The sequence below is a fragment of the Thermobia domestica genome, chromosome 5 (assembly GCF_964235325.1).
Source record: "Thermobia domestica chromosome 5, izTheDome1.hap1.1, whole genome shotgun sequence".
NCBI classification, from domain to species: Eukaryota; Metazoa; Arthropoda; class Insecta; order Zygentoma; family Lepismatidae; genus Thermobia; species Thermobia domestica.
This window is the reverse complement of record NC_137458.1, coordinates 115505420-115526915: the sequence shown is the minus strand read 5'-3', so window position 1 is coordinate 115526915 and position 21496 is coordinate 115505420. Positions and strand designations below refer to the sequence as shown.

At 35.6% G+C, this 21496-nt stretch overlaps 2 protein-coding genes across 4 annotated transcripts in view; one reads left to right on the top strand and one right to left on the bottom strand.

Moving 5' to 3' along the window:
* LOC145686056 (cyclin-K-like) overlaps positions 1 to 19663 on the bottom strand; it is a 78837-nt gene extending 59174 nt beyond the window's left edge. For 2 of the 3 annotated variants that reach the window (XM_081758946.1, XM_081758945.1), the window contains exon 1: positions 19483 to 19663. The gene's annotated coding sequence lies outside the window, so the exon portion shown is untranslated. Of the gene's footprint in view, positions 1 to 17316; positions 17437 to 19482 lie in introns of those variants that run through there. The other variant, XM_081758947.1, reaches the window with a different exon arrangement.
* Positions 5929 to 6285, top strand: LOC145685220 (uncharacterized). The gene has a single exon (XM_081757580.1). The coding sequence runs from the start codon at positions 5929 to 5931 to the stop codon at positions 6283 to 6285; it is 357 nt and encodes a 118-aa protein (XP_081613706.1).
* Positions 19664 to 21496: the final 1833 nt, after the last annotated feature.

Genomic DNA, 21496 nt, shown 5'->3' with positions numbered 1-21496 from the left:
GCAAGCCCCCCTCTAGTTGCGGGCATGCTCGCACCAAAGGTGAAAGCATTAATGACTACGCTACGCGGAGCCACATGTATTATTTGTGAACTGCTAGATGTAAAACTACGAGAATTGGAATGTGGTACTTCCCGACACAGAGAAAACGAATACGACAGTCTTTTGAGCGAATACATTACAGAGGAAGAGGACTAAGGAAGAGGGTAAGGAAGGGATTTTTAATATTTCGTAAATTGCACTTTTATGCAAAAACTGCTCTTTGGAGTTTTAAATTTTTTAAATATATAATCATATAAAAAACAGGCATGGCATTTTTTTTCATAATATCATGTTAAAAGACAAGGACGGTTTACAACTTTACATCATACAGAAAACTCAATTCATATAAAAAATAGTGGGAGTAAAAATTGATTATACGGATATGAAAATAACTTCCCAATCATGGAAAATCTACTTTGGTAAACATATCAGGTTTTATCTTTCAAGACTTACATATTCTACTTCAAATGGAGAATATTTCAGTATTAAGTAAGATTATGATCTACTTTACAATACATGCTCCAGATTGTCTTCATTGCATCGAAAAGTAAGACTCATTTACATATACTTTACGACAGATGGCGTTGTGGTACTGTATGTTACTTTTTGATGTAGCTGATGGTTACATTTGTAGCATGTAGGAATGTAAAAGTGATGGCTTTTAGTTGGAACGGAGTTTATATATACACCTAGGTGTATATAAGGAAGAAAAACCGACAGTTTCGATTTTTTGACTTTTTGTTATTTTCTTACTCAAGTGCCAGTTTTATTTCCCTGCAGTGAATTCTACAATTAAGAAAATACGTTTTTAGCATTAAAAACTTGCGAGTGTATGTTCTCTCGGGGCTGGCTACCATAAGTGCCGTATTGATTTCCTAACGATTTTACCTAGTGCCTGGAAATCATAATCTATATAAATAAAAATAAATGTAACGATGTTAGCTCGCTAACTCCTCCAGGACCTCTGTACCGACTTTTGGTACATGGATGGACCCCGGCCTAATTTAGGTTTCTAGCATATTTTCAGCAAGAAGGGGAGAAGGGGTGAGGGAATGGCTTATAAAAATATATATGACGCCTAACTACGGTAGACCGCTGCACCGATTTTGATTATCTATGGTACATGAGTGGACCTTCGCCTAACAGCACACTTTCGACAAGGCAAAGGGAGAAGAGGTGATACGTTAAAATAGTCGAAAACTACCAATGTTAGTGCCCAATTCATAGTTGATGGAGTCGCTGAAATGAATAGTGACACTACCGATGCTGTTTAAGTTCAGTCCACATCCGTATGGGCGGTAAAGGATGAGGATGGAAAGGGGAATGACGTAAAAATAATCGAAAACGACCGAATTAGTGTCCAATCTATAGCTTTTGGGGTCGCTGAGGTGAAAATTGACACTCCCAATGCCGTTTAAATTCAAATTTATCCCCGATTCGTATCCTAAGGAAGGAAGGAGGGATTCAAATATTTTCCATTAGTCTATTCTTCTCGTTTAAGGAACTGGTATTTTATCTCTTCAAATACTCTCCATTAATCTATTCTCCTCGTTCGAAGAACCGGTATTTTAGCTAGTTTCTCCTCGTTCGAAGAACTGATATTTTTAGCTAGTTTTATATCTCTTTTAGTAGTTACCTAAAATCAAACTCGTAAGCAGGAAAACAGAAACTGTAAACCAAGGAACAGATAATACAGAACCACTTTTGTTTTGACATAAAATTTTGCTTACATTTCGCTTGTTCGGGAAACACTTTATTCTTAGCTCCAGATATTCTGTTAGAACCTAATATGAATTCTGATTACAAAATTAAAACCATAAACAATTACTTTGTGTTTGATATTAGTTTAACACAGCAGTAAAATCTCATTATTCACAAAATTCCTACGTTACTGTTCTATTGTATCAAAATGTTTAAAATACGAAACTTTTAGGTAATGTGTTTAATTTTATCGAATTAATTTCTATCGGTCTGAATAAATGTTGGTGGGATTTTAGTTTATTCATACATAATTCACGATTCTTTCTTTCTCCCTCTCTCTCTCTGTCTCTCCCTATCTATCTATCTATCTGAGTTTAAAGATCACCCGGGTCTCCCGCGCCACAGACGCATACGCTAATCATACAGTCGCAAGAGTGCTACTGTGAAATTATCGAAGATAGAGTAAAATATTTGTTTCATTGTAATTTGAGGATCAATAGGCGAAATGTTCGAGGAATTTTGGCTAGTGTTAAGATCTGTGAAATCAGAACCATTTGTATGGTGATGATGTGGTTAATAAACACACAATAATAGATAGCCGTGATAAATAATATTGTGTATTTCATAAAATACTTAAATTTGTTAAATAGTGTATTATTTAAGTTTTGTTTTTATATTAAATATGGTAGAATATAAATTCACTTCCACAATCTCTGGATATTTCACTCCAGAGAAGGGGAGGAGGAAATTATTCTATTATCGTCGTATGTTCCCTTTAAACTGTTGTACATGTGATATGTTTGAGGCTTGTCTCCGACAATATGAGTTATGTAGCTCACTTGTACAAATTCATCATGAAGGACGCAAAATACTGCTTGGAACAGAATTTGAGGTAATTTGTTATTATACCTATAATAAATTATTCCCTTCTTTATTAGATTACGTCATCTTAATTATGATAATGGATTGTCCTTTTTATTAATTATCCTAGGGATGCATTTCATTTTATTCCTGTAAAAGGTTCTTTCGTTTACTTTATTCTCTGTTACATCTTCCAGTTTTACTTTTATCTCCATTCTTTTTTCATTTAATAGTTCTTCCCCTTTATTCCTAGTTTTTCTCACGACTTTTTTCCTTCTGCTTTCTTCAGAATTTCTTTCCACTCCTAGATTGTTATTGTTATTAATTCAACATTCTTTCTTCTTAACACATAAAGAGTGAAAAATTAAATGACTGTATTGGAACCCGAACACGGGATCTCCGGCATATCGTGCCTATGCGTTAACCACTAGGTCACCCAGTCCGCTTCTCACAACAGCCACACTCACTTTCGCTCCTGAAGTTGGAGCTATCCACCTAATGACGTAGTGGTTAATGCATAAGCATGGTATGCCGAAGATCCCGGGTTCGCGTCCCGGTCCAGTCATTCACTTTTTCACTCTTTGTGTGTTATTGAATTCGCACCAACCGAGGATCTGATATGTAAAAATAAGTTTAAATCGATTATTTCCTCCTTTCATTAATACATATTCTTTGTTCTTATCTCTTTCAGTATATCTCTAGTGCCCTGCTTTCTTCTATATGCTATGTTTTATAAGTGTTTACATATAACATTGCTTCTCCGTAACAATCTAACAATTATCTTCAAGCTGCTGCATTTTCTTTATTCACCTACATATATAATTTAGCGTACAGCGTTGTCGTCGTCTATTCCTCTTCTTTCCTTTCTTTATTATAATCACTATAGCCTCTCGCTACTTAAAGTTAAAAGACTAATTGTTGTCTACTTTCCTGTATTCTTACTTAGGAAATATTAGATGCTAGTTTGTAGTATGTACAACCTTGGCTCATCCTTATCTTCGAAAAAATATACAAAGCAGATTTATTTCCATTCGTTTACTACCTAAAGGGCCCAGGAAGAATAGGTTTATAGAAAACACCTGGCCCCCCTTTTTTTTCGTCATTAGAATACTATCTGAATCAAAACGAAATTATAAAAACCCTGCTCGTTCAAATGTTCGAAGATTTATCTGAAGTGGTTTAGTCACTTCGTAAAACTTCAACCTCCTCTTTCCCTTAGGATAGGTATTTTAATCAAAGTGATCTGATAGAAACCTAGCTCATCTCAAGTGTTAGCAATACTCTAAAATTCGTTTGAAACGATTCGGTCGTTTTCTTGACGGTTGATTGATTTGGTGTTTAGCGTCCCGTAGTCGTTTTCTCATGATGATGAAACAAACAACATGCATTTGCGGATTTATATGAAACAAACATACAAAGCAACATTCATTTTATATATGTAGTTAATACTTTCAAATTAGGGAGAAAACCCCCGACAGAAAATCCTGATCCTCCAGGTTGGGAATTGGCATCAAGTGGGCAGCCGATTGTAAAAACATTTGCCAAATCAAACATGGATCGAGAAAGAAATGTGAGTGAGAAAAAGGCTAGGACGTATCCCAGAAGCGATGCAGGGACCTATCGCTTTAAGGCCGTGAGAAGTGAGCAAGGTCTACTCTTTAACAATGGACGGAAGAAGCTAAAGAAGTAAGTCCAGAAACAACAGAAGAGCAAAATAGGAATGTGGAACGTTGGAACGTTGACAAGTAGGAGCTATGAGTTATCGGAGACACTGGCGAGAAAAAGAGTGAGCATAGCATGCATCCAAGAGACTAAATGGAAGGGTTGAAGATCAAAGCAAATAAGAAATGGATAGAAGCTTCTATATACGGGAAACAACAGAAAGAATGGCGTTGGGATTGTCTTGGATAAGAATATAAAGGAGAAATTGGTGGACGTAAAGAGAGTAAACGACAGAATTACTATAGTCAAGATACTGTCAGGAGAAGGAGAAATCATGAATATAATCAGCGCTTATGCCCCGCAGGGTGGGTGTGATGAAAAGACACAGCAAGAATTCTGGATTGAACTAGATTGTACTTTCCAGAATTGTTCATTACATGAGAGGCTTATTCTAGCGAATCTAAATGGGCATGCAGGGCGGTCAAGATTAAGATATGAAAGAATACATGGAGGATATGGTTTGGAAAACAAAAGTAACTTAGGAGAGATCATACTACAAGTAGCACAAGTATACGATCTGGCTATCCTGAATACCTTCTACGAGAAGCTGAGATAGACTCCATCTTATGGAGAAAACAAAATCTACATGATGCAAAGGGCTGCAAAGTAATACGAGGTGAGAGTCTAACGGAGCAACACCGTTTTGTAGTAACCGACATCTTCATCAAAGAAAAAGTGACAAGAAAACGACACAATATTTCTGTTCGAACGAAATGGTGGAAATTAGATGCGATAAATGCTGAAAAGATTCGAAAGGATATCACCACTTTCCAAGTATTACAAATAAAGGAAAAAGAGTTGCTCGTGGAAGAGGAGTGAGCCAGAGTATCAGTAACACTCGTGAAGAAAAAGGAACGATACAAAATATGGCAGAACTCTCGCAATCAACTAGATATGATCGATTACAAAGAAGCGAAGAAGAACGCTAAGAAGGCAGTTACTGTAGCAAAAGGCAAGGTTTATGATGAGTTGTACAACAATTTGAAAACAAAGCAGAGAGAAAAATGATATAAAAGCTTTCGAAGGTAAGAGAGAGGCAAAAGAAAGATATTTCGCATGTACGCTGCATCAACTCAGGAGAAGATAAAGAAGAGATGGAAGGATTATTTCCAGGAACTTTTCAATGAGAAAACAGGAGAGAAACGTGCGAAAATCTATCAATCAATCAATCAGGAACTGGTTAGGCCTGTGGTCACGGTAGAGCTAGAAAATGTCATGAAAAAGATTACAAGTGCTAAAGCTCCAGGATCGGATAATTTCCCTATCAAAGCATAGAAACGTTTAGGTAAAGAAGGAATGCAGTGCTTTACTTGACTTTTAAATAGGATATTGGAAACGGGAAATATGCAAAGAAACGAATGGAGAAGCAGCTACATTGTACCGCTTTTTAAAAAAAGAGATATGCAAGAATGTGGCAACTACAGAGGAATAAAACTTATGAGCCATGCAATGAAGCTCTGGGAGAAAGTAATAGAAGCAAGATTGAGAGAAGAGACCGAAATTACAGAGAACCAATTTGGTTTCATGCCACGGCAATCGAAAACGGACACGATATTTGCACTTAGGATGATAATCAAAAATTACAGAGAATAGCACGACCTTCATATGGTTTTCATCGAGCTAAAGAAAGCGTATGACAGAGTGCCAAGAAATCTTATTTGGTGGGCACTGAAGAAGTGTGTTCCGAACACATACAACTGTGTAATTCAAGATATGTATAATGGACGTAGGACAGGAGTAAAAAGCGCGTGCGGAATTACAGAAGAGTTCGCAGTTACAGTGGTACTTCATCAAGGATCTAGTCTTAGCTCATGCCTTTTAGCAATTGTGATGGACGAACTTACAAAGGATATTCAAGAGTTAGCATCTTGGAATACGCTATTTGCGTATGACATCGTGCTGGTGAGTGAGACCAAGGCAGCTCTGCAACAGAAATTAGATGCCTCGAGAGGAGTATTGTAAAACAAAAGGCTTAGAATTAATAGAACCAAGACAGAATATTCACATTGTCCGGAAAAATATAATCGAGAATACAAGAATACAACTTGACGAAAAAGGGGTGGAAAGAACGAAGAAGTACTTGGGATCAATTCTGGAGGAAAATGCAGGAATATTACAGAAGTAAGCAGCAGAATTTGCAGCGGTTAGATGAAGTGGATAGAAGCGGCAGGAGTGTTGTGACCGTAGTGTACCAATACGCCTTAAAGGAAAAGTTTATACGCCTTAAACAGTAGCGAGGCCCGCCTTTTATACGGAGCGGAATGTTGGATGGTGCATGTTGCGGAGATGAAGATGCTGCGGTGGATATGTGAAGTGACGCGGAAGGACAAAATTAAGAATGAAGTGATCCGGAGAACAGTAAAGATGAGAAAAGTAGTAGAAAAACTGCAAGAAAGTAGACTAAGATGGTTTGGACATGTTAAGAAGACGACCTTTGGCTTGCGTAGCTCACGGAGTACATGCTATAGAAGTGAATGGGATACGAGCCCAAGGCCGGCCAAAGAAGAAGTGTGAAGATAGGGTTAATAACGATATGGTGTAGTGCTGTGTCATAGCGGATACGACACACGATAGAAACAAGTGGACGAGAGTGATCCGAAAAGCCGACCCCATCTAACTGGGAAAAAGGCTTACAAGAAGAAGGACCCACGAGTTACGAACTCAATCCGTTCCGTAACACTGTTCGTAAACCTATATGCCAATAAATTGAAATTATTTTTCCTGTTAAATTAATGTAAATACTATTAATCCATTCTAGTCACAGAAGCATGATATTGTATATACTTTATACATTTTAAACTGTTTTTCTGTGATGAAGAATATAGAATTAAAATATTATCTATTTTGAAGACAAATAAGTAAAACTGAATTAAACAAAACAATATGAGGGCTAACAAGCATAAAAAGTGAAAAAAAAAAAAACCACAGAACTCTGACAAAAAATGATTAAGGCAAACGCGCGAGCACTCCTAGTAGTAGAGAATTGTCGGTACCGGAGAGTGTGTGTGTGTTCGTATACCAAATGTTGTACGTCAAGTCGAGGGAAAAATTATTCACAAAATTGGAAGAAATATTATTTAGATCTGTATTTAATTACTTATTATACCAGCCATACACTGACGTATTTTTCAGCCGTAGCCATAAAATTTCATGCGCTAGTCTTGTTAGCAGCTGTCAATACGTTAGTGTATGGGACCTGGCGTACGTTTACGTACCGAATTTTTATACGCTTGAAAAGTCTGGCTGCTTTTAACTTCGAGCGTAAATACGGCGCGTAAAAACGGCTCAGATGAAAGGGTTTTCGAGCAGCAGGTGGTCTCTTGCCCTTTCCACGGCCTTCTCCCTGGTCTGGTCTTATTGTTTTCAGAAGAGAAAACCTGTTCTTGTGTTGTCCTCGTGAATCGTTGCTGAGGTTTGCTGGTAGACTCACCAGAAATCATCATTCCAATCTAGTTTCAGCCTTTCCATACAAGATACGATTTCGGCTAAACTAATATTTCCTATTGCACAAAACGAGACATTATTTCCTAATTAAAATTCATAATTAATTTTGAGTGCACAGAGAAAAAGGTATTTAAATCCAATACTTCCTAATCTGAATTTGCAAATTGTGAGAGCTCCTCCGTGGCTATATAGTCAGCGTACTCGTCCTCGGTGCGGGGCGCCCTGTTCGATTCTAGGCGGGAGCTCATGCGGTTCGGGTTCTACTTCTCATATAGGCTCGCTAAACTTATCGAACCTGATGCCTTTCGACTAGGAATTTAAGATTTAATTTAATATTTGGACATTAGTTTTTTTTTTTTTTTTTCTCACACAGGTAAAGGCGCATATAAAGATGAAGTTACACCTTCAGAGTTACTCATGTTGTGATACTGAAATGAAATCTTCTGAGTTTAACTTCCCACGATTATGCCATTTAGACTAAAGAATACAATAATTAAGGCAAGTGAATGATGATGAGAGAATTGGTGGAATGAAATGTAGGAGGAACCGAGAGCACCCTGAGAAAACCTACGGACACGATGTTGCCCACACGAACTTATTTGCACGGGGATTGAACCAGGGACCCCACGCACCAGAGATAAGTGCTTTAGCACTGAGCCGCTGTGGCCCTCTGTTGTGATATATTTTTTTAAAAAAAGTATGACTGTCAATAGCATTTGACCAATTCTTGCCGAATTGAAAATTATCTATAAATCATATGTTGCTCCCACTATTGAGAATTGTTCTCCTATCTGGCCTATGGCCTGCCCTACTCATTTAAAAAATTAAATTCCGTAATTAATTTCTTTTTAGCCATTGTATCCTACCGAGTATCTCACCTCCGAACACTTCCAAAAAAATAACGTTTTAAAATCCCTCAATATAAACCTCCCCTAGTGAGAAACAAAATTTCTGACCTAATATTTTTGCAAAAAATTGTAAATGGCCACATATCATATGAACAGTTGGTAAGTCAGATCAATTTTCGCGTACCCGCTAGAACAACACGTTCTAGTGATCACTAAGTCATTTAAATAATTTATTTCACGAACAACTCAATGTTCGTAAGTAGTATAGACATCATTATTAGGAGAATTGACATAATTGACGCAATCAGCTACTTAATAGTGTATATTTTTCATAGACATTACATATTGAACATAGTAGAAACTCATCTTCAAGACTGCTTCGTGTGGATGTTTCCATATTTCAGGCTATTAATTAAACATTTATTTATGAAATATGAACTATCACCTAAGGCGTTTTTCAGAAATTCGAAAAAAAATCTCCCTCAAGAGTAAACTACCCGTTGTGGATCTTTTCAGGAAAAATTAGTTATGTCATATTGTCTGGTTATTAATAAACTATTTATTTATCAATTACGAACAAAATTAACTGACTCGTGTTTGAGAAAACATCTCGAAAAATCTCACAGGCAAGAGTAAACTAACTTTTTTGTATTTTTACCACAGAAATAACTTATACCAGATAATAAAAGTGGTAATGAAATATTGATGTACGAGCAGAATCGTTAGTCATTTTCGATAAAATCGCGTTTGTCTTCTTATTTTCATCTATCAGTGAACTTCCTTTATTTTGGGGGATAGGAAGAAAATTCGAAAACCTTCCCTTGGAAATCTGATAAAAGTATTAAGTTTAGAAACTTATCACTCGAATTTAAAGAAAATTATCCGATGTTGAGTTCGCCCTTACTACTACTCAATTGATCTGTATGCATATGTGGAAACCCTCAAGTTCGGGTGGATTTTACCCTCATGTCACATACCCGACAGCAAGAACGAAGAAAAAAGTCATTAAGTGTTTAAAACATTTTTAAATACAGTAAATTACTAAAGACTACATTTAAAGAAAACATGAAAATAGTGATAAACTGGCAATAAACGAAAACCAGAGTAGAACTGAATTTAACCTGACCCCGCATGCTAACACCGGGGGGCGGTAATTTTGTCACCGGTAATTTTGTCACCAAAATATTACCATATAGGTAATTTCGTCACCGAAAATAATGTCACGATAATATCAACACCAGTGTCTTTTAGAACATAATACAAGTACAATGAATGAACTCGAAAACGTTTTTGAAATTATTTTCTTTAATCTTCGACTGAAGCAAAATTATGCAGCATAATCAACATAGATTATTATTATTAAATAAAGAGTTACATATTTTAGATATCGTATTTGAGACAAGAGATAAAAGTTTCCAGTAATTCTATCACAGAGATATTGTCATACAGGAAATTTTGTCACGGTTATTGCATCACCTTTGTTGAATTAAATAGAGACAAAGCAAACGATCAAACAGCTTACGTTATTTTAATAAAATTTAGAAAACTATTCAGTTGGTGTTGAACTCTGCAAAATTGAAGTTTTTGGTGCTCGACGCAAGAACAAGCACCAGTAGAAGAAAATAATGTCTGCTTGAGGAAATGTTAGAAGCACAGGCAACATGGGGCACTAATGGGTTCATTATTTACTATTTAGAAATATTAAATTACGCGAATATCAAAATTTCAGAACAGAAAAGAGCAAACAAAAATGGGAAGATATGCCAAGCTGTTAATTTTCCCGCAGAATAGACGAAAATTTTCATCGTTCTAGTGCCGTTCTGTGAGCCCAAACTGTTGGACCTTCCAAGTTAACAGAGTCATTTGAAAAGAGTGACTTTTTTTTTTTAGGAGCTATTAAAAGAATTATATTATATTTCAACTCTGAGTAAACATTGGCAAATTGTTATTGGATATATGTGAAGAGAACAAATTTCTATAAAGGAAGAAAAACGTATAAATATTTCTGAATGTTTTCTATAAATATAGCCTTATGAAGCTATTAAAAAGTGAAACATGGATGGTGAACGCCAACTTTTCAATGGCTCCAAAAAAAAAAAAAAAAAAAAAAAGGTGTTACTTGAGGTGAGACTTCCTTTACTAGGTATACGCCCTATTGTAGACCAAGGCAAAATTCATATGAAGAACTGTTTCGTGCGGTGGTGCATCAGTGCAGTGAATTTAGTGAATATCCGGACCTGTAACTATGGTAATGGATTTTGATATAGTGTAAATGCTGACTGTAAATGCAACTTTTGGAGATTCAACTCGTTTATAGCGTTACTTTTTTCACCTGACTCAGTCAACATGGAGGAAGGTCCAAGAGCTTGGACTCTTTTAGAATGGTACAAGAGCAATGAAAATGTTCGTCTATTTTGCGAGAAAATAAACAGATTTGCATTTCTTTCAATAGCAGATGTGCATCGATTAATACAAGTGACTTCGGAGGAAGAGCTGGAACTTCTGGACTATGTTGATAGCACTTACGTGTCAAACACGTATCGCCGTGTTACAGTTCGGTCGGGGAATATTTGTTTGCATAATGTGCCCCGTCTATATGCCCCAGACAATTGGAATGTTCACCAAGCTACCTTTAACAGCAATTCTAGGATAAATAATATTTGTGAATTGTGGAACTAGAAGTTTCATCTAGTAGGAATGTCCCACGCAACTATTTGGAAGCTTATTCATGAAATTCAACAAGTTGAAGCAACGATTTCAGCTGTGCTTCATCAAGATGCTGTGAGGCAACCACCCAAATAGCAAACTAGAAGAGTGTTTCAAATTTTTCAGAAACGACTCTAGTCTTTGTGCTTAACGTATAACACTGGAACTAAATGTTTGAAAAAATTTTTGCTTTTTGTTTCCTATAATGTTATGAATAGTAGAAAATGAACATGTAAACCATTTATTGCATTAATACAAGTTATATTTTATTTGCTAATTTTCTGTTCTGAAATTTTAATATTGCCAAAACTTAATATTTGTAAATAGTGATAAATAAATCTATTACTGTCCCCTTTTGCCTGTGCTTTTAACATTTACTGAAACTGACATTATGTTATTTTACTGCTGTTTGTTCTTGCTTCGAGTATCCGAAATTTTGATTTTCCAGAGTCGAACACAAACTGAATTGTTTTCCAACTTTGATTAAGATAAGGTCAGTTGTTTCGGTCGTTTACTTCGGTCGTTTGTCTCTACTTAGTTCAACAAAAATGAAAAAATGACCATGACAAAATTTCCTGCATGCTAATATTTTGATGACAAAATTACAAGTGACGAAATTACTATGTCGAAATTTCCGGTGACAAAATAACCTATATGCTAATATTTTGGTGACAAAATTACCGGTGATGAAATTACCTAAGTCCGCTAACACCCAACCTTTCAATAAATAAATATTTAAATGATTTTTAACAACTAGATAAAAACTAAATGGCAAGATACACTTTGAAATAAAAAAGGAAGGTGGAAGCAGCGGGGAGGATCCCTTCAACTTACAAAAACCGAGGTAACAAGGATCAAACTATTTCTAAAGAATGGGGCTGGAGACAGTTGTATAAATCTTGTTTTTCCTTTCTGGCCTATTTTTGAGCTGAGGATAAGGTAGTAAAAATTGGTATCCCGTGAGGGGATCATTTATTCTATTTGTTACTACTATATTCTTCGTTAATTTTGTAAGAAAGAAAAAAAACGAAAGCTGCAACCATTAATAAATCATATTTTCTTTAAATTGAATTTATCATTCAGTAGCCCACTTTTTAACGACCAAAGTCAACAGTCTAAAACATTGTATAACAACAACAACAACAACAAAAATCAATCAATTATTCAACTATCGGAACACTCCTTTACTCCCTTATTCTTTGTAAACTGCAGTTCCAAACAATAGGCTTATTTCGGAAGGTAAGAGGAAATCACACTGCAAGCTCGTTCAGATTGTATTAAATCATCATTGTGTCTGTTTAGAAATTTAAATGTTTGCAATCTACATGGTAAAAAATTGAATATAACTTTTTTCCCTGTCCTGTGTCCTCCTCCTTCGAAGTACGATTTATATAAATATTTAGTGATCTCAGATCACTAAGTACAATGATCTAAGATTGTACCAAAAATAGGCCAAATAAATTAAGCTGTTTGGACGTAATATAGATAAATGTGAATTTTTAATCCTCTTCGGTGTGGCTCCCAGTCTGTTTCTTCTATGCTCTCTTTTTATTCTTTTACTTAACGACACAATGTTTATAGCACCTGCACTTAAAACCATGGCCTCAAATAGATCCATCTTGTTCAAGGAACTTGAGTAAACTGGAAAACGATCATGTGTTCAAACAATAGGCAAGAGGAAGAGCGAGAAATGACCGCTTCTTTTTCTTCTTTTACGCGCCTATTTTTACGCTAGGTGTATGGGCCAACTTACGGACCGAAATTTACGACATGATTTTACGGACCGAAAATGCGCGCTGAAAATACGCTAGTGTATGTTGGCCTTTACAATCTATTCCATACGCTCAGTGAGTAATAATAACTGATAGTTCCAGAGCGAAAATGAAATGAAATCTTTAAGGTTTACGTCCCACGGATATGCCGGCTAGGCTAAAGGAAACGGTGATGATGAGAAATGATTGAAATAATGGAATGAAGAATGTAGAAGGAAAAGGGACAACTCTGAGAAAACCCACGCATGAGATGTTTGTCTACCACAAAGTTCGCTTGGCGCGAGCAGGAATCGAACCCAGGACCCCACGCACCAGAGGTGAACGCTTTACCACTGAGCCACCGCAGTCCCCTAGTTCCAGAACGATTCGTTCGAAAGGAAGAAACCTTTCACTGGAATGAATCAACTGTGTTTCTCCAAGGAATCAAATTGATCTAAGCAAAATTAGAGTGGATTGAGGATCAGCTCTAGTTGACGAACCAAAAATCAGTACATTTGCTAATAGAATACTTTAGCAAATACCACAATACTTGCAAAGGGTTCAGCTGGTAACGGATTGAATGGATAAGACCGAAAAAACAGCTTGTCAGCCTGTCCAGAACCATAATGCGTGATTACGTATTATGCGTGATTACGTGCTATGCGTGATTACGTATTATTGTTTCGAGTGGATCGAACTTTCCCATACATAATATGTCAATTCGTTTACTGCAAAGGCATGATTTTTCCCAGAAGTGTGGGGGATCAGACTAGAAGACAAATGAAATTTAAGCATACAATAATCCAGAGGAACCGACGATTGGATTCAGTGTAAAGAATCCTTGACTGGAATCGTTCAAACCGAATAAAATCCGGTAAAGATTTCCATTACTAGTGCAAAAACTGATCTGATTCATAGTCCTTATAAATGTTGTGCAGTAATTGACACATACGACAACAAAGTAAAACTTAACATTACCTATTGACAATCTTGGATTTTGTCCGAGATACTGACAATTTGAGAAATTTGGTTACCATAAGAATATATACAAAGCTAGTAAATTTGATTATAATGTTAATCTAAAAAATGTTCTTGTATCTAACGATCTAATAAAAAGTAATTGTTGACTCACTTTATTTTCATTTGGTATTTTATTTCCTCACCTACGAACAATATTAACGAAAACCATCAAGGGTTATCAAGCACTCAATTATTAACCAACGAATATAGGTGTTTCTGGGTACATTTGGTACATATTTCTTTTCTTTTCTTTCTTTCTTTTTTTTTTTTTTTTATCCTTGCTACAAATAACCTTTACAATTACAATTCTATGTTGATGTTCGTCTCGTTAAAAGGGGGACGCGGCAGAAGTCCTAAAAATCATTTCGCGGCACAAGTCCTAAACTGCAGAAGTCCTAAAAATCTCTTGTGGCGCTACCATCGCGTCCGTAAGAAGAATACTGTTAATCTGTTAGTCAAAGTTTTAGATATACTGTTTCAAATTACAGAACCTTAGTTCTTACAAGTTATTTGTATAAATACATATTCTATCGTTCTGAAATAATAAATAAATAAATGAAGCCTATTGTCCTTTCTTGCTCTTTCCATGATATATTTCTATGTTGACAAAATTTTAACAAATTTTAACTTCCTACCAAATGTAATTCCCAGATCTTTCATAATGTCTGTTTTTCTCTATTTCCACACCATTGACCTCATATTAGTAACATAATATTGAGTTTTAGTTATGTACGTCATAAAATTTGCTTTCCTTGTGTTGTTTTGAAACACATATATTTCTTGTACAGAAGTCTTTCTGTAGCAAATAATTGTCACGCTCGTAATTAACTACTCCTTACTCGTCATCATTATTAATAATAATTTTAGTGTTTTTAGTGTTACTAGCATAGTTGTTACCGTTGGAATTAAATACGTTCATATTGGTATTGTGGCAACTACTTACTACTGAAATGTCTAGTGAGCTTTTGTCCTAATTAAGTAAACTTTGGTGGATTTTTGTTCTACTCTTAATAAAATACGCTCCGCATAGTATATATTGCAATTCTGAATGTTTGCTTGGTTTCGGAAGTCTGGTAAAATATGCTTTTTAAACATTTTTTTTTTTTAATTTTTGTTTTAGGAATTTGTCTTGGGATTCTCGTATCTCCATTCGAAAGAAACTAATTTCTTAACTAATTATGTAATTAATTCTTAGAATGAAATAGGTTGTATTATGTAACTCGTGTATAAGTGCAGAACAGATAGTGATAATAATAATCTTACTAGTACAAATATAGCTGTTACTGTTGGAATTAGCTACGTTCGTAACATTATTGCCAACTAGTTGCTGCATCGTCCCAATTTCGTGTGGTGGTGGCGAATTTAAGAACTAAAGCAAGTGAATGAAAAAGGCAGAAGTCCTAAAAATCATATCGCGGCACAAGTCCTAAAATTTAGGTCTAGTGCCTATATTTTTAGGACTTCTGCCGTTTAGGACTTCTGGATGTCACCAGTTAAAAGAGGATCCTAAATGCGATAAATGTTTGAGTTCAATGGTTTCAAGTGTTGTAAACTAAATTGTTTATTTAAACACCCTCTTTAAACGCCGAAAGAATATTAGGCGTTGGTTCGTTGAATGATTGTTTTATTCGCATCTTTCGGCATTAAGTATTAAACATGACCTACAGCTTTAAATGAGATCCAAACCACATGAATCCCCTCTAGGAATCGAACCTAAGTTTCAAAGAAAGGCGAAAAAGCAATTTAGCCAGCAGTGTTCGCTAAAAAATTCCATTCATAGAATTGATGTATAGAAGCTAGGGTGGGTAACCTTTCGTTTCAGCTGAAACAGCACTGCAATTATTGTCCATTTTTTTTGATTTCACAACGAGTCGGATGGGCCAAACCGTCATTAATTTCAGCATTGTTCCCAGTGAGTTCCAAACAAGACTTAATTATACGGAGATTACAATGGTTATGTCTTTTATCCGAGGAAGAAGAAAAAAAGATAAGAAAATAAGGTATCTCACGTTAGAGACTAAATTAATCAAGTTGACTACGTACGGAACCACAACTGCATGGAAAAAATATGTAACATAATGGTGGTCTATAATTCTCGTACAGAGCAATCAAGTTCTTCGGAATCATAGATAAACGGTTTGAAATCACACATTTCTGCTAACATCGAAAGTGAAGACATTACTTAATTCATTCAAACATTATATTTATTGATATGCATATGATTCTAATTCAACTGTTACCGGTATATAAAATGCAGGGCAGTTGAAAAAAAAAAAAGTTAGTTCAATGTTAGTTTTGATTTCCATTTTACTCTATTGCTCTCGTTATCATTTTGGGAGATCGTATTAATCTTGGTGCATATCCACAATATATAGCTACTCTCTTGTGGTAGCAGCATATTGTATACATTGGGGAGAACGTGTTAGGAAATTTTCTCTAGCATTATAAGCCAGGCCAATCTGTTGTTTGTTGGAAGACTATCGCAATACTACCTTTGCTTACTCCCATGCCTTTCACTTTTAATGTGGTTTCTATTCGAAGTTTATAGGGATGTCACACTGCTTTTGAAGAACCTCACTACAGCAATGATAATTATCTTAATTTTCCTGTTATTTTCCCACCATTTTGCAACTCATAAATTTTGTATATTTTTGTAAAATCAGTATTGGTGTAAAATAGTCAGTCATAAAAATCGTGATTTTACGACTAAATTCAGTCAGTATGCATATAAAAGAGGAATCTCAAGGATATTAATTTCCAGTTTCGGAGCATTTTTGATTATAGGAAATCAATATTTTATGATTACAAGTGTAATATTACTAGTATCATACTACTGCAAGAGCTACACTAGGGTTAAAATGAGTGAGTGCACATTAAAGATGATTATCTAACATAACCAATTTCCACCTGCGGAATACTTCTGCACCATGTAGGAGACATGTATTTTTTGTTTACGAATTACTAGTGTGAAACCATTGCAGGTGATCTAACGAATATGATTTTATGCGAGATACTGATTAGGAATCGTCCATCACAAAAATGTAATTTTAGAACGAGTGAATGCATATGAAAGAGGATCGTGTAAGATATTATATTCCACTGGCAGAACTTCTCAAATTGTGGGAAAACAGTATTAAATGTTCCACCGGCGGTGTATTTCTTCACAATGTAGGGAAAGTAGTGTATACGTTTAGAAGTGTTAAAACCATTACAAGTACACTGACCTAAGTGATTTTATGCGATATCAAGAGCATTTCGCACTTTCCTCGTTCTCCGCATACCCTCCGTCGCTGACGTACCTACTCCCAGTGAACACCGCACGCGTCACCCTGCTGCGCTCCAGTCCTAACGCGGCTAGACAGCATTTTCGTTTTAGTGCCCACCTAGCAGAAGTTTGCTTTTGCAGTCGTTTTTATGGTAAATTGCAAATGCGTACTTATACCCGTAAAGGAAGTCCTAGTAAAGTGAATCTGCACCCATGAACACTACGAGTGAATTCCATGATGAAAGAATTGCATATAAGGCCTATAAGATAGCGCGTAGTCATTTTCAGGTCACATCAGTTTGCACCGATATTATCAATTTGTACGCAATTATTTGACCAGAGACCTAGATAACAACAGTTCAGATCATCTTAGAGCAGTACTCCTCAAAGTGTGGGTCGCAGAACGATTTTTCATGGGTTGCTAGAAGTTTTTCCCTTTAATTATGAAAATTTTATTTTGATGCAGAAATATTTGTTGTTAAGTACTATTGAGAAAATAAAAATTGGGAGGTGAAGAGTAGGCTAAGTGGTTACTCAGAGCCCTCCTGTTGTACAGTCAGTAGGAATGCTGGGCTACGATGGAAAGAGTGGGTGACTGAAAACCTATCACGAGGTAGGGGATTGCGTCACGAGTAGTGTTACCTTTTGTTACTCTTCCATGGAAACACTTCATACTCTTTTATGGAAACACGTCAATCATTTTTGTGCATACGTACAATTTCATATTATGATACAGTTATTGAGAAAGAAATTTACATTATTTGCTCGATCGTCACCGACCGCGCCATTATATTCATAATTCTACATTATAATTTAGTTTGAAAGTGAGATATTTACAATAGGCCGAAAAGAAACCAACTAAATTTTGATTTATTAAAATTTAAGCATTTAGCTCTACTTTGTAACATCCGTGGTCTCTCGGGCGTTCCAACATCCCCAAATAAATTATATATCAATCATTTCTTTATTGAAGGAACTGGAATTAAATATGATTTACAAAATTTAATTGCTTCGAAATACACCACCATGACGTAGAATGTCAATGTGTATTTGAATAAAAGCAGGTGGGCCACAAAATATTTTTTATTTAATGTGGGTCGCAGTAACAACAAGTTTGAGAACCAATGCCTTAGAGAATGATTTAAAGCAGAAAAGTGAAAGAAACATGCTTTCTTAAATTTAACGCATTCTTGTTAATCTGCGCCATAATGAGATTTTTTTTGTTTAACTTCTTTTGAAAGCGCACACCCTTCGTCCAAGAGGCACCCACTGCCTGACTCGAGTTAGATAGGATTCTCACTTTTAGTGGCCACCTTGCATTAGATGTTTTATGCTTTTTGCATAGTTTTCATGCCGTACGTTAGTGCGCGTATTCATACTCGATGGAGAAGCACATAAGTTTGCATGCATATTACCAATCTGTATGTAATTATTTGGGCATGCGTAAATGTTCTTAATTTTTTTTATTTATTTGACGGGCTATTCTGTACCTACATTGTGATATCTATTACGATAAATTATCACGACAAACATTTGTTATGTTTTCAGTCCTGTAGCAGAACAATTGAGCTTTTCATTTCATATACATGAAATTTTGAAACGAACATAGGATATGACTGGAATTGTAACTAGACGTCTAATTTTTCTCTCTTTCAGTAGTGAGCAAATCCCCTCCCCCCAAAGCCAACTGGTAACAGAAAATTAATTCTGCTTGTGCTTAATGTTTAATATTGTTGATACAGTTCTGCTTAATGTGACATGTTCGCATAAATTATAATTATTTTAAATTGGACCATATTAGGGTTCCCTTCTGATTAAAAAAAAAAAAAAAAAAAAAACCGCTAGTGAGAAAACATCTGCAGGAAGTTGAACGTCTTTTATTTTGGGCATTTACAGCTTGCCTCGTCTGATCAAATTGCAGGGTTGCGCCTAGCTATTTCCTCGTTTCAGTTACTTCTTGCATACAAAAGTACAATAACGATATTGGCTCACCCAACAAAAACTACTGAAAATACATTCACGTTTTTATCTACTAAAGTTCTCTTCTGACTTGCCCTAATTGTCGAGTTCTTAATAAAAATGTCTTACAGACGTACAGTGCGTAGGTTTGATGCTTTTATCTCACCTTATTCTAAAGTCGTAAAGTTCTTTAAATGATTAATACATTTTATTATTGGATGAATAAAAATATTCAACACTATTGTGAAATAGATATATAAAAAATGAAATATTCTTAATCCCTAGAAATCGAATCACGCGTTAATACTGCTGCTTGATATTTCCTACACGATGCGTCGCGTCGCCATTATAGCAGTCATACCAGATACATAGTCCCTCCATAGTTTCCTTCGTCAAAACAAAATTTCCACATTACTTTGATTTTTTCCCCACACCCCAAATAGTTTTCTAAGATTTAATTGAAATAAAATTTACCATTTAGTTTAGAAATTCTGTAAGACCACCGCAAGGAACCTTCTTTAATAAAATCATAGGGGAAAAAATAAACCAATAACTTCTTTAAGCTTCGCCTACAAATTGATTGCGATTGCGAACGAGAATTCCCGAAACGAGTGCCTTCAGTAGATCCGAACTGCGAATTTCGAAGACCGTCGAAAAGTTGCGAATGCGAATGGTACCAAGAAATTGATATTCTTCATACGACCTCACGGAATGCAGTATCGTCCGCAGCCAAAGTGATTCAGTTTTCAGCGCGAGAAATGCATGTAGAAGCTGCATTTAAGGAAAATTACAACTATATCCAAGGGCGCCCACCAGCGGGGGCAAGGTGGGGCGCTTGCTTCCCCTAAGAGGAAATCGTACTTGGGTGTATCGAAAGCCCAATAGAATTTTTACATTAGTTATAGCAAAATTTGAAACTATATTTGAAACCTCGCTTATATTTGCCCCCCTTGGAAACCACAAGATGGGGGTCCTTGACAATATCAAGTAAAATTATATATTTTAGAATCAAAAAAAGAACAATACAAACGAGAATTTGTATTTTCTTGTGTCTATTTATTATTCAAAATATTTCAGCCTGAATAAAACATTGTTCCAATTAATGAAGACAGATCTCAGTTGAAGATCAAACTTATTTCTACGTAGACCTATATATGCGTAACCATTCTTTTTATTAACCCATTAGCGCCGTGCGTGATCATATGATCACAGCGGTTAGTACTTATCAAAAGAAGTCTTGTGTAACTTGCTGTCAGTTTTTTTCTTTACATGATACGCTTTGCCTACTAGGGGAAGGTTCTGGAAACACTATTCAAACAAAACAAGTTCCATATTGCGGCTTCAATGCAATCTGGAGGCACAGTTATCGACAGTGCACCAAAAATAGAATAAAAACGGCATCGTCCTCACACCAGGTATTAAAAGATATTCTTATATTTTATCCTTTCAAATTATTTTGTGCTTGGTTATATTTTAGAGATGTCAAAGGTTGTAACAGATTACATTTCACTAATCTGAAAATATTTGGGGCATGCTTATTCAAGTTTTTCAACAGTGTGATCGTATGAACACGCAAGGCGTTTAAGTAGATTTTTTTTTTATCTTACGTATGTACGTAAAAATGTCGATAGTACAGTAAACTTTTGCAGATAATTTAGAAAAGTGTGTACATGCTTTCATTTCACTTGTTTTAGTCTTTCCACTTCATTATTATTATTATTATTATTATTATTATTATTATTATTATTATTATTATTATTATTATTATTATTATTATTATTATTATTATATAACTTTTGCTACTACTGTTGCTTTTTTGTGTGTGTGCTTTCATTGGAGACGTCTTTCACTTCTACAAATCCTTAATATTTTGGAGTTGAATGACATGCAAGACATAGAAATCATACATCCTGAACCCCCGAAACCTAACATCTTTTCGGATGAAGATTCAGGAGAAGACGATTGCAATTATTCAGGAGGAAGATTCAGGATAATCGATAACCTTACAGGGCGCCAATTTACCAATCACGCTGAAGTTGTTTTCACAGATAATACTCGACTTGGTGAAGATGGTGTGACAAGAATGTGGCCACAACAGCGCCTATATGTCACGGGCTCAGGCTGTTTCTAATGTTGAACGATATTCTCAGAGTGAAAAGCAGAAAACACGTGTAACTCAT

Excerpts from the sequence above, each read along its gene's own strand:
- LOC145685220 (XM_081757580.1), top strand. The coding sequence starts at position 5,929 with ATGGTTTTCATCGAGCTAAAGAAAGCGTATGACAGAGTGCCAAGAAAT.